We start from the raw sequence: 12,468 nt of genomic DNA, 5'->3' as shown, positions 1-12,468 counted from the left end.
AGATAATGTTACGGCTATAAATGCCCCTGATAGACCTTACTTGGAGTACTGTTCTTACTTCTAGTCGCCAGACTACGGAAAGGATGTGGAAGCCATAGAAAGGATGCAGAGAAGATTTATAAGGATGTTTCCCTCGATTTGGGTGCATGCCTTATTATAATAGGTTGAGTGAACTCGGCGTTTTCTCCTCGGAGCGACGGAGGATGAGAGGTGCCCCGACAGAGGTGTACAAGATGATGAGAGGCACTGATCGTGTGGATAGTCAGCGGCTTTTTCCCCAGGGCTGAAATGGTTGCCACAAGAGGACACGGGTTTAAGGTGCTGGAGAGTAGGTACAGAGGAGATGTCAGGGGTATGTGTTTTACTCAGAAAGTGGTGAGTGCATGGAAATGGCTGCCGGCAACGATGGTGGATGCGGATACGACAGGGGTCCTTTAAGAGACTTTTAGATAGGTACATGGAGTTAATTGAAGGGCTGTAGGTAGGCCTGATAATTTCTAAAAGAGGGATATGTTCGGCATAACCTTGCGGGCCGAAGGGCCTGTATTGTGATGTAGGATTTCTAAGTTTTTATGATAAATACGCCACTCAGAACATGCATCCCTTCAACATACCATCCAGGTATCTCGTTCTGTCCACAGAGCCTCCTTTGTTACCCTAATTAACGAATCCCCTGTCACGACAGCTCGCCTCTGTTCTCCCTCACAATCCCTTTTGAGATATAGGACGATACTCAGGTTCACCAAACAATTGTCAACAACCACAACACACACACACACACACACACAACACACACACACACACACCACACACACACACACACACACACACACACACAAAGAGATCAGTATCCGGTGGAAAGGGGGAGGTGTGACAACAGACGTCAATATCCCCGATCCTCATACACATCCTTCCGAACACAAAGGCGGGGTGGTGGGTGTAGGAGAGTGAGGTACAGATATACTGAGGGGAATAGGTACGTATGGGATGACGGAAATTGGAGTGCTGTATGGGAGGACGTGGTCACGCATACGAAGACGAGTATGGAGGAGGGAATGGAGTACGGAGACATGGAGGTTTTGTAAGGGAGGGAAGAGTGAAGGGGACGGGAAGGGTCCTTCTATTCTCAATGTGTATTCCCCAGCCTTCTAAACCAAATTCCTTCTCTCCGTCAACACTTCCACCGATTCACAGTGTAGGTCGTTTCCATGCTATAACGAAGTAAACCAGCGCTTGGGTTCTACGTTACAAGAGCACCTTTGGGAGAAAACGTCTTGTTCAAATCCACACATTTAAGATCCTTTCTGATCCAAGGTAAAGTTCGCCTTGTTTCCAATTTAGAATCAAACCTGAGGACCGGCCCTATCGTTTCCGGTAATTACTTGGAACTAATGACTTTCTGATCAGCTAGATACAAATTGTGGCCTGAACAAAACTCTGACACCTGCCTTATCTCCTGCCCCAGTAGCAGATCAAGTATTGCTCTCTCTCTCTCTCTCTCTCTCTCTCTCTCTCTCTCTCTCTCTCTCCTCTCTCTCTCTCTCTCTCTCTCTCTCTCTCTCTCTCTCTCTCTCTCTCTCTCTCTCTCTCTCTCTCTCTCTCTTCTCGTTGGGACCTCTACGTAACTAATTAAAGAATAAGGGGTAGGCCATTTAGAACAGAGTTGAGGAAAAACCTTTTCACCCAGAGAGTTTTGGATCTATGGAATGCTCTGCCTCAGAAGGCAGTGGAGGCCAATTCTCTTCAATGCTTTCAAGAGAATTAGATAAAGCTCTTAAAGATAGCGTTGTTAAGGTATATGGGGAGAAGGCAGGAACGGGGTACTGAATGTGGACGATCACATTGATTGGCGGTGCTGGCTCGAAGGGCAGAATGGCCTACTGCACCTGTTGTCTATTGTTTATTGTCTATTTTCTATTGTCTATCAAGGAATCTTCTCTGAACATTTTTCACAAACTCTATCCCAATGATCCTTTTGCAGTATATAACGACTCATTCAATAGGTGGAAATCTGAGATCACCTGCTATCACAATCTTATATTTCCTGCAACAGGCTGCGATCTCTCTAAAGAGTTGCTCCTCCTAATCCAGCGGACTGTTCACCGGTCTACAATGTAGCTCCCAATGTCATGGCGATACATTTCTAATTCCTCATTTCCTCATTCCCATTGACGAAGGAAGAGTAGTATATGTAGTGTATACGGATTTCAACAAGTCATTTATAAAGTACTCCATGCAAGGATTATTGAGAAAGTAAGGAGGCATGGGATCCAAGGGGACATTACTTTGTGGTTGCGGAACTGGCTTGCCAACAGTAGGCAATGAGTGGGTGGTGGAAGGGTGATATTCTGCATGCAGGTCGGTGACCAAGTGGTGTCCTTCAGGGATCTGTTCTCGGGAGCCTACTCTTTGCGATTTATATAAATGACCTAGATGAGGAAGTGGAGGGATGCGTTGGTAAGTTTGCTGGTGACACAAACGTTGGGGTGTGTTGTGGATGGTAGGGCGGGCTGTCAGTGGTTACAACGGGTCATTCATATGATGCTAAACTGGACTGAGAAGTGGCAGATGGAGTTCAACCCAGATAAATGTGAGGTGGTTCATTTTGGTAGGTCAAATATGATGACAGAATGAAGTCTTAATGGTAAGGCTCCTGGCTCTATGGAGAATGAGAGGGATCTTGGGGTCCGAGTCCATAGGAAGCTCAAAGCAGCTGCGCAAGTTGACTCTGTGGTTAAGAAGGTATACGATGTATTGTCCTTCATCAATCGTGGAATTGAATTTAGAGGCACAGAGGTAATGTTGCAGCCTCATGGGACCCTGGTCAGACCCCACTTGGAGGACTGTACTCAGTTCTGGTCGCCTCACTATAGGAAGTATATTAAAAAGTTTCCTGGACTGGAGAACATGACTTATGAAAATTGAGGGAAATCGGCCTTTTCTCCTTGGAGCGACGGAGGATGAGAGGTGACCTGATAGAGGTGTATAAGATGATGAGAGGCATTGATAGTGTGGATAGTCAGAGTCTTTTTTTCCCAGGGCTGAAATGTTTGCCACAAGAGGACACGGGTTTAGGGTGCTGGGGAATAGGTACACATAAGGTGTCAAGGGTAAGTGTTATACGCAGAGTGTGGTGAGTGTGTGAAATGGGCTGCCGGCAACGGTGGTGGAAGCGGATACAATAGGCTCTTTTAAGAGACTTTTGTTTAGGCACATGGAGCTTAGTAAAATAGAGGACTATGTGTAAGCCTAGTAATTTCTAAGGTAGGGATATGTTGGGTGCAGCTTTGTGGGCCGAAGGGCCTGTGTTGTGCTGTAAGTTTTCTGTTTTTATTTTTCCACACATAAAGCCTCACAAAGACAAGTTGTCTGGTCTGTTCTGACTGTGTTTTGCGGTGACCCTTGCTCAGCACTGTAATGTCACCCCTCCTCCTGTAATTCTTCCGTTTACGCGTCTAAAAATAGTGAACCCGAGATATCGTGCTGTCCTGCTTGTTCCTCCTACACCCAGGTTGTCAATAATGGCTGTAAAATCACATTCACTGTGTTGATTCATGCCCTGAGCAACTCTGAGTCCGAACCCCCTGCGCCTCTAGTTCAACTACTCTCCCAGAAACGCTCATGCGCAGTACTGACAAACCTTCCCGCTGGGATATCAGTTCCCCTCCAGTTCAACTACTCTCCCAGAAAACGCTCATGCACAGTACTGTCAAACCTTCCCGCGAGGATATCAGTTCCCCTCCAGTTCAACTAATCTCCCAGAAACGCTCATGCGCAGTACTGACAACCTTCCCCCGCGAGGATATCAGTTCCCCTCCAATTCATCTACTCTCCCGGAAACGCTCATGCACAGTACTGAAAAACCTTCCCGACTGGGATATCAGTTCCCCTCCAGTTCAACTACTCTCCCGGAAACGCTCATGCACAGTACTGAAAAACCTTCCCGCTGGGATATCAGTTCCCCTCCAGTTTATGTGTGAATATGTGGCTGAGGAACTGGTGCAGGAAGCAAGGATTTACATTCTTGGACCACTGGGATATGTTTTGGGGTAAGGACAAATTGTACAAAAGAGACGGGTTGCACCTGAATAGGCGGGGGAGCAGCATTCTGGCAGGCAGGTTCGCCACTGCAACACGGATGTGTTTTAACATAGGTAGTTAGGGGAGAGGGGATGAACTGGAAATATGAAGATGGAGTTAAAGGGAAAGTGAAAATAAGAAAAGTTAAAAAGGACAACAGAATCGATGGAGCAGAAAAGCTCAAGAAAAGATCATGCAGTATGGCCAATTGAAATAGGACTTGATATGAAAGGTGAGGTGAGTAACGAATTAAAAGTATTATATATGACTGCACGAAGTATAAGGAATAAAGTAGATGAGCTTGAGGCTCAGTTGCAAATTGGCAAGTACGATGTTGTGGGGAATAACAGAGACATGGCTTCAAGCAGACAGGGCCTGGGAAATGAATATTCCAGGATATTCGTCTTATCGAAAGGGACAGGCTGACGGGCAGAGGTGGTGGGTGGCTCTGTGGTGAGGAATGATATTCAGTCCCTTGCGAGGGGGGGACATAGAATCAGGGGATGTAGAGTCAGTATGGATAGAACTCAGGGTAGAAATACCCTAATGGGAGTTATCTACAGGCCCCCAAACAACAGTCTGGATGTAGGGTGTAAGTTGACTGAAGAGTTAAAATTGGCACGTCGCAAAGGTAATGATACAGTTGTCATGGGGGATTTCAATATGCAGGTAGAATGGGGAAATCAGAATGGTACTGGACCCAAAGAAAGGAAGGTTGTGGAGTGCCTCCAGATGGATTCTTAGAACAGCTTGTACTGGAGCCTACCAGGGAGAAGGCAATTCTAGATTTGGTGTTGTGTAATGAACCGGATTTGATCAGGGACCTTGAGGTAAAAGGAGCCTTCAGGAGGTAGTGACCATAATAATGATATGTTTTAACCTACAGTTTGAGAAGGAGAAGGGGAAATCGGATGTGTCAGTATTACAGTTGAACAAAGGGAACTATGGCGCTATGATGGAGGAGCTGGCCAAAGTTCAATGGAACAATACCCTAGCAGGGAAGACAGTGGAACAACAATGGCAGGTATTTCTGGGAATAATGCAGAAGGTGCAGGATCGGTTCATTCCAAAGAGGAAGAAAGATCCAAAGGGGAGTAAGGGGCGGCCGTGGCTGACGAGGGAAGTAAAGACCGTATATTATTTTAAAGAAATATAACAGAGCAAAGATGAGAGGGAAGCCGGAGGTCTGGGAAGCTTCTAAAGAAAATAACAAAAAATACAATATCCACCCTCAAAAATTTTAATCAATTTCGCTGCCACTGTACGTTCACATCAGTTCAGTTTTGGGTCCAATTCATAGAAACCATCTATTTCTTCCCTCCACACTAGATTTAGTTTTCAGACAATGGGGTTTGAACGGTCTTGTGCGCATGAAGATTAGTACACTGATAATATATTTAATAGTTGTGATAAACGGTGCAGCACACACGGCCTTCCGCATAATCATTTCTTCAATACCTGCAGATTCTCCACTTTGTCAAGGAAAGATTTCCCTCTTTCCCTCTTTTCCTGATCTACCACCTGCTATGTTGTGGAGCAAACTCACTGTACTACACTCTCAGCTGATGTCATTGGGAGTTCAAGATCTAAACAAAACTACGGCTAGCTGGGAGGATGACCTTGGTGTGGATCTGGCTGAGGAATATTGGGCAAAAACACTGAATAGGGTTCATTCCTCGTCATCCTGTGCGAGACTCGGGCTCATAAAGTGTTACACGATAGATTTAAGTAAAACCAGGCGTGCTGACATATATCCTGGGACAGACGCTGGCTGTGACAGGTGTTCCTTCTCTCCGGCTGGTTTAGTGCATGCATTTTGGTCTTGCCCTCGGCTTGATGGCTACTGGGCACTGGTTTTTAAAATTATCAGTGAGGTTTTGGGGGTGACACTGAGACCTTGCCCGCTTATTGCTGTATTTGGTGTGGCAGATGATGTTTAAGGGTTTAAATGCAAACCAATCGGATATCATTTCACTTACATCGCTTTTGGCCCGCAGGAGAAATTTGCTGGTCTGGAAATCTGCCACTCCCCCATCAGCTGTTGCTTGGTTAGAAGACGTAATGTTATTTTCTGAAATTAGAAAAGATTAAATTGACTCTGAGGGTGTCTGTGAGAAAGTTTTATTCGAAATGGGAGTCTCTCTTGTCATATTTTGGGCATCTTAAGGAATTACCTTTTAGTTGAGGGCATTTGATTGTACTTGGGAAGTTGCTTCCCTTTTAACACGCATATGGTTTACCTCACAGGGTGGTTGATGAATTGTAATATGAGTCTATTCTGGATCATCCGAGATGTTGTAGATGTGTGTTGGGCTTCGTCTTGAAGTAGTGTGGGGGTATGGCTGTGAAATGTCCGTACTTGTGTTTGTGAAAGGTTGCATTGTAAATACATTAGCTGTCATTGTATGTTCGGGGAGGGCGGGTGAGGGAGGTTTGTATAGGGGTAAGATACAAAAGCAAAATGGAGGAAAATGTAATCCATTATGTATTCTATATTGTGCCGTTCCTTCAGTAAAATATATTATAAAAAAGAACCATAGAGAAGGGATGGTGTGCTGTGAAAAGAGGAAGGAAGGGGAGGAGAGTGGGGCCACAGAAAGGGAGTTCAGATTCAGCCGTTGGAGCAGAACGTGTGAGGCACCATTTTCTTGTTCCTTGTCTTTGTTTGGAGTCTGTTTAAACGCCGAAATCTACTGACCCATGGCCAGGAATCACAGACAGAGCGAAAATCCCTCTATACAATCCCATCACACACTCCTGGAAACATACACTGAGTAACGCTCCCTCCGCAACGATCCATCACACTCTCCCGGGATCAAACACAGAGTGCATCTCCCTCCATATTGTTTCAACACACACTCCGGGGTCACACACAGTGTGAGGCTCCGTCCACACCGTTGAAACGCACAGTTCCAGTGTCTGATAAACAGAGAAGCTCCCTAAATATTATCCCATCACACTTCCAGTGTGGGACATGTGAAAACCCTCCCGCTATCGCAGCACAGCCTACCGGAGTCAGCAAAAGTACGAAAGCCTCTCCCTTCTCCGTTCTCCCCACTCACCAATACCCAGCCTTTCGGCTTTCCAGTAGTCTTCAATTGTGTTTGTCTCTCGGAGATTGTGTGTGTGTGTGAGCGGATTGTGTGCTGCCGTTAGAGGAAGGAAGGGGAGGAGAGAGGAGGCCAGGGAAAGGGTGGCGAGGTTGCAGCCACTGATGCAAGTGGTGTTCAACCACATGTCCGGCCTGTGTATGCAGAGTTGTGGAGAGATTCAGATCCTGGCGATCGATATCCATGGTACGGGGAGAGGTGAAACACCAGCCGTCATCTCTCCCTCATACTCTGCACAATTGCCTGTGTCACAGAGTGGGAGGAGAGTGGACGGAAGACGTAGATGGGGAGCGTTTAGCGGGTGGAGTGTATCAGGGAGGGGGCGTGGCGTATGGGTACGTACGCAATGATGGAGACGGTTAAGTTTGAAGGAGAGGGTGTGGGTCACGGAGACGGGAGTGGTGTACTGCAGTCTGTGTGACGGTGACTGCGAATAGTGTAGGAGTAGGGTAACGGATGGGGGAGTGGTTTTGGAGAGGGAGGGTGATATGCATAAGGGGAGGACTGCATTCGAGTTACAGTGCAGGGCGGCGTGTTCATGTCAGATGTGGGTTGTGTCTGTGACACCGAAACACTTTCAGTGTCCCATTGGAGAATATCTCCGTGTCACAGTGAGGGTTGTGTGTCTCGTTCATAGCTTATGCAAACGGTACTGTCCCGCCTGCAATCAAGTCTCACTAATATCTGCCGTGTCAGGCTTAGAGGCGTTGACCCCTGACCTGAGCGCATCGGCCCTTCAAACAATACTTCCTGCAGTGAAACGTACGCAGCTCAGAACATGAGTCCCAGCCGGTTCAACCTTTTGCTTCTTGACTTTTTCAGAAGTCTTAGCAACATCTTTCCGAACAACCACTCAACTGTCTGTAATGGCGTTCTTGCTTACATGTCCCTGCAACTCTAGTTTATACCACCACTCTCCCTTCTAATGGCAAATCTTTCCACTGGGATATTAGTTCGATTCCAGTTCAGGTGCAAACTGAGAAAATTGTTCATGGGAGAGGAAATGAAGGAGCTGAGCAAGGTGAGGGCGGTGTGGCGCGGCCTCCAGGCTGGAGTCTGTGCTGCCCCCCAGTGTTCGCTCGGCAGAATACAATCTGTTCTGTGAACAATTGTAGAATGCAGTGACATTAAAAATCCCCAGGGTGTCTCAAGCTGCATAAATGTGTGTGTGTGTGTGTGTGTGTGTGTGTGTGTGTGTGTGTGAGTGTGTGTGTGTGTGAGTGTGTGTGTGTTTCTAATTTTCTAATTTTGAACACATCTGTACATACATAAGTTTGGAGAACAGAGTCCCTTTTGCCTCCGATACAGTGGTAACGATAACGACCGCATACCATCGAGGAATCTCGTTCTCGTCCATAGTACCTTATTTCCGTTCCCCTAACAAAGAGAACCCTATCTATACTGTTCGCCAAATTTCACCCCTTACTCCCTGCTGAGCCACAGAGCCATAGTCATTGTCAGAGACCTGACCAGTGAGACTTTCCACTGCTTGGTCATTTGCACCTCTCTCCTTCCAGCCTGATGTTTTCAAGTGGGTTGTCTGTTATTGAGAGGGTTGGCCACAAGGGGTCTCTGTACTGCTTCTGGCTGTTTAACCCCTTTCACCTTCCTGTCTGTCACCCAGTTACCTGTATCCTACACCGTGGGTGAAATTACCTCTCTATACGTCCTCCCTATCACCCCCTCAACTTCCCGAATAATTCCCGAGTTCATCCAGTTCTAGTTCCAATCCTGTTACGCAGGACGTCACGGCGAGATGCGTGTGGGTGTCACGGTTTGGAGTCGCTTAGCGTCCGGTCAGGGCTGTGTCCATGTCATGGTGAGGGGTGTGTTGATGTCACAGTGTCAACTGTGTGGCTCGCTCACTGCCTATGCTGTTTGTGAAGTTCTAGTATGCCGTGTTTAACAATCTATCATCAAAGTCCGTGATATAACCCACCCCATTGTCTGCCCACTCGATGAGTTGAAATCTGTCTTTTGCCCCTCTTGCAGAGCAGTGAACGTAAATCACCGAACAGAACAGACCCTTCGGCCCATAATGTTGTGATATACCAATTGAGTAAATCATTTCTGACTGCACAACAAACATCTCCCTGCATTCCACGCACATTAACGACCCTGTCAAAGAGGCACTTGAACCCCTCTCTCCCTGAGTTTGTCAATGAATCTCACGTGACTAGTAAAGTCTTCTCTCAACTTTGAATACTTCCCGCTTCATCACGACTAATACAACGGAAACAGGGAATGTTGAGCTAACGCTCCTGCCCGCCCTGCAACGGCGTCTCACTAATGTCTACGATATCATGATTTCAGCCGATAACCACTTCCCTGAGCCCATCGGTCTTTCGTACAATACTTCCGGCATTGAAACGGAGGCAGCTCAGAACATGAGTCCCAGCAGGCTCAACCTTTTGCTTCCTCACTTTGTCTGTGGTCTCAACAACATCTGCCCCAAAAACCACTGCAAAATCTGTTTTGACATTCAGTTTTTCATAACCTGCATCTCTGGTTCAATTCCCACCCCTCCTCATCTTTAATGACAGAATTTCACGCTAGAATATCAGTTCCAGTCCAGTCCAGGTGGAAACGGTGAAATTTCCTCTTGGCGGTGTAAAGGAAGGGGCTGCACAACGTGGGGGCGGTGTGGCGTGGTCTCCGGACTGTCGTATGTGCCGCCCCCTGGTGATCGCTCGGCAGAAGACAACCTTTGTTGGTATCGAATCCAGATTTCGGTCGCATTCAGTGGACCCCGGGATTCAAGCTGCGTTGTGGCCTATTTTAAGACTTATGTATTACAGGTGTTTTTGCAGCTAGGTACTGGAGTAACGCTGTTTCGTCTGACTGCATTTATGGCTATTCATGTCAGACTGAATGAAAAGTAAACTTGCTTGTATTGAAATAGGCCTTATACACCGTTCGCACCTTCCTTGGAAGAGAACCAATGATCCAACTATCAGAAGCCCTCACTCATCCTACGACACCTTAGCCACGTGATCATCAGTATTGTCTTCCTATTTCTGGCCACACCAGCACATATCGAACTTCACGTGCTCACCCTCCCACTTAAGATTGCTGAGGACCGGCTCAGAGTGGCAGTGTTCCTGACACTCGGGAGGCAAAATACCATCCAGGAATCTCTCAATTGCAAACAGAACACTTTTATAATTCCCATAACAACTAATCCCCTCTCCCACAGCTCGCTTCATCTCGCCCTCCCCCCTTCCCTTCTGAACCACAGAGACAAAATACGTGCCAGAGACCCGTGCCGTGCCAGAGATACTTCCCTCTACTTGGTCTTTTGACACCTCCCCATCCAAAAGTATACAACGTGGTAGACCTGTTAGTGAAAGGGTTGGCTACAGGGGCACTCTAACCTGGGCCTGTCTGTTAACCCGCTTTCATCCTTCTGACTGTCACCCAGTTTCCTGTGAACTGCACATTGGGTCTAACCTCCACCCAGTATATCCACCTCATCACACCGCAGCTTCCAAGCAAGGATGCCAATAATTCTAAGGCTAAATAAGGAACTGTGAGGCCACGTTTGGAGAATTGTGAGCACGTTGATACCCATTATCGAACAAAGCATGTGATTATATTTGAAAGGTTTCAGAGGAGGTTCCCGCAATAAATTGCTTGTCATATGAAGAACGTTTGATGGTTATGGGCCTCTACGCGCGGGAATTCAGAATAATGAATAATGAAGGGTGCATATCGAAAGATTTCAGACTGTGAAAGATCATGACAGAGTTGGCGTGAAGAGAATGGATCTAGGATCAGAAGAAACAGCTGGAAAATGTAGAGATATCTTTTAAAAAGTGGATAATAAGGAATTTCCTTCGCCAGTCCGTGCTGAATCTGCGGAATTCCACGCCGCAGGAAGGAGTGGGCTACCAGCCATTCTGTATATATAAGAGACAGTTTGAAAAAATTCTTCGTTATTGAAGGAATGAAGGCGCGAATTTGGAACCAAGAGGACTATGGATTAGCAATGAAACGACCAGCAGACTCGATGTCCTAATTCTCCTCCTGTGTCGTGTGGGTTTAATTGAAGTTCCTCGGTTACTGTGTGTCAGCACTCAGAATGTCTATTGTGGCCCCACACGTTTACGCAAACACAAACAATGCGTCATGTTTCCGCACGTCCATTTCCTAGAGTATAGTTAACTGTCACTTTTCTTCTAAAGGTTCAGAGATATAATTGTTCATTGCCACATTTCCTTATGGACAGTCTATAGTTAAAGCACTGTAGCAGAGAACTCAGTGCTCAACCGTAAGAGTCCCGTCTCCAGTACGACTGCTTGAGATTTCGGCTTTGGTTTGGGTTGGTGCGTCTTGTTCATTTCCAGTCTGAGTCTGAATTAATTCCAGACCTGACTTTGCATTTGGGTCTCGTTACAGAAGGGATCACAGCTTTAGGAGTTTGAGGGGATGTGCTCTCTCAGTGAAGATGAGGAAAATTCAATGGATGTTAGGTGGGGAACTTTCTGACTAGCCGCATCGCCGCCTGGTGTGGATGCTGCAACGCACAGAATAGTAACGGGCTACAGAGGGTTCCAGCCTCAGCCGCCACTCTGACGGTCACACCCCTCCCCACCATCGAGGACATTGTCAAGAGGCGATGCCTCGGGAAGGCGGCATCCATCACTGAGTACTCTCCCCACCCGGGAGAAGGTCTCTGCTCGTTACTACCATCAGGGAGGAGTCGCCTGAGCCTGAACACCCACACACAACGATTCAGGAACATCTTCTCACCCTGCGCCATTACGTCTCTGAACGCACGAGCACACACTCTACATTTTTGCGGTGTTTATTAATGTTTGTAATTTACATTAGCTCTACATATTTTTGCCGTACTGATGAAGATAAAGAACAAATTGCATGCCGTATACATTTCAGGTCAAAAATCAAATAGCGATTCTGGTGTAAAATATTCGATAGGACAGGGCACTTGGCACGCTGGCCTTCACCAGTCAGGACACTGAGCACAGGAGTCGGGAGATCACGCTGCAGTGGTACAAAGCGTCAGTGAGGCTTTCTGCTTTCGGAAAAAATGCTACTGAACTAGAAAAAAATTACATGGAGTTCCACGGGGATATTGCAGGAAATTGAGGGTTATGGAGAGAGGGAGGAAATTTGGGACTTTATACCCTGGATTAGTTTTGTAATCTTACAGAGTTCCATAAACCCAAGAGAGGCACAGACAGAGGAAATAGGCACAAACTTTCACCCAGGGTTGGGTTATCGAGAACCAGACGGCACAGGATTGAGGTGACAGTGA

The 12,468-nt window shown here is 46.7% G+C and overlaps 1 protein-coding gene across 1 annotated transcript in view; it reads right to left on the bottom strand.

Moving 5' to 3' along the window:
- Positions 1-11,952, bottom strand: part of LOC140719884 (uncharacterized) — a 47,152-nt gene extending 35,200 nt beyond the window's left edge. The window contains exons 1-2 of the mRNA XM_073034810.1: positions 11,943-11,952; positions 6,060-6,151 (exon numbers count right to left, since the gene is read on the bottom strand). Of these exons, the coding sequence (XP_072890911.1) occupies positions 6,060-6,151; positions 11,943-11,952 (102 nt within the window). The remainder of the gene's footprint in view (positions 1-6,059; positions 6,152-11,942) is intronic.
- Positions 11,953-12,468: the final 516 nt, after the last annotated feature.

Source organism: Hemitrygon akajei, unplaced genomic scaffold (assembly GCF_048418815.1).
Source record: "Hemitrygon akajei unplaced genomic scaffold, sHemAka1.3 Scf000033, whole genome shotgun sequence".
Taxonomy (NCBI): Eukaryota; Metazoa; Chordata; class Chondrichthyes; order Myliobatiformes; family Dasyatidae; genus Hemitrygon; species Hemitrygon akajei.
The sequence above is the reverse complement of the archived record's forward strand: the minus strand, read 5'-3'. Positions and strand labels throughout refer to the sequence as shown.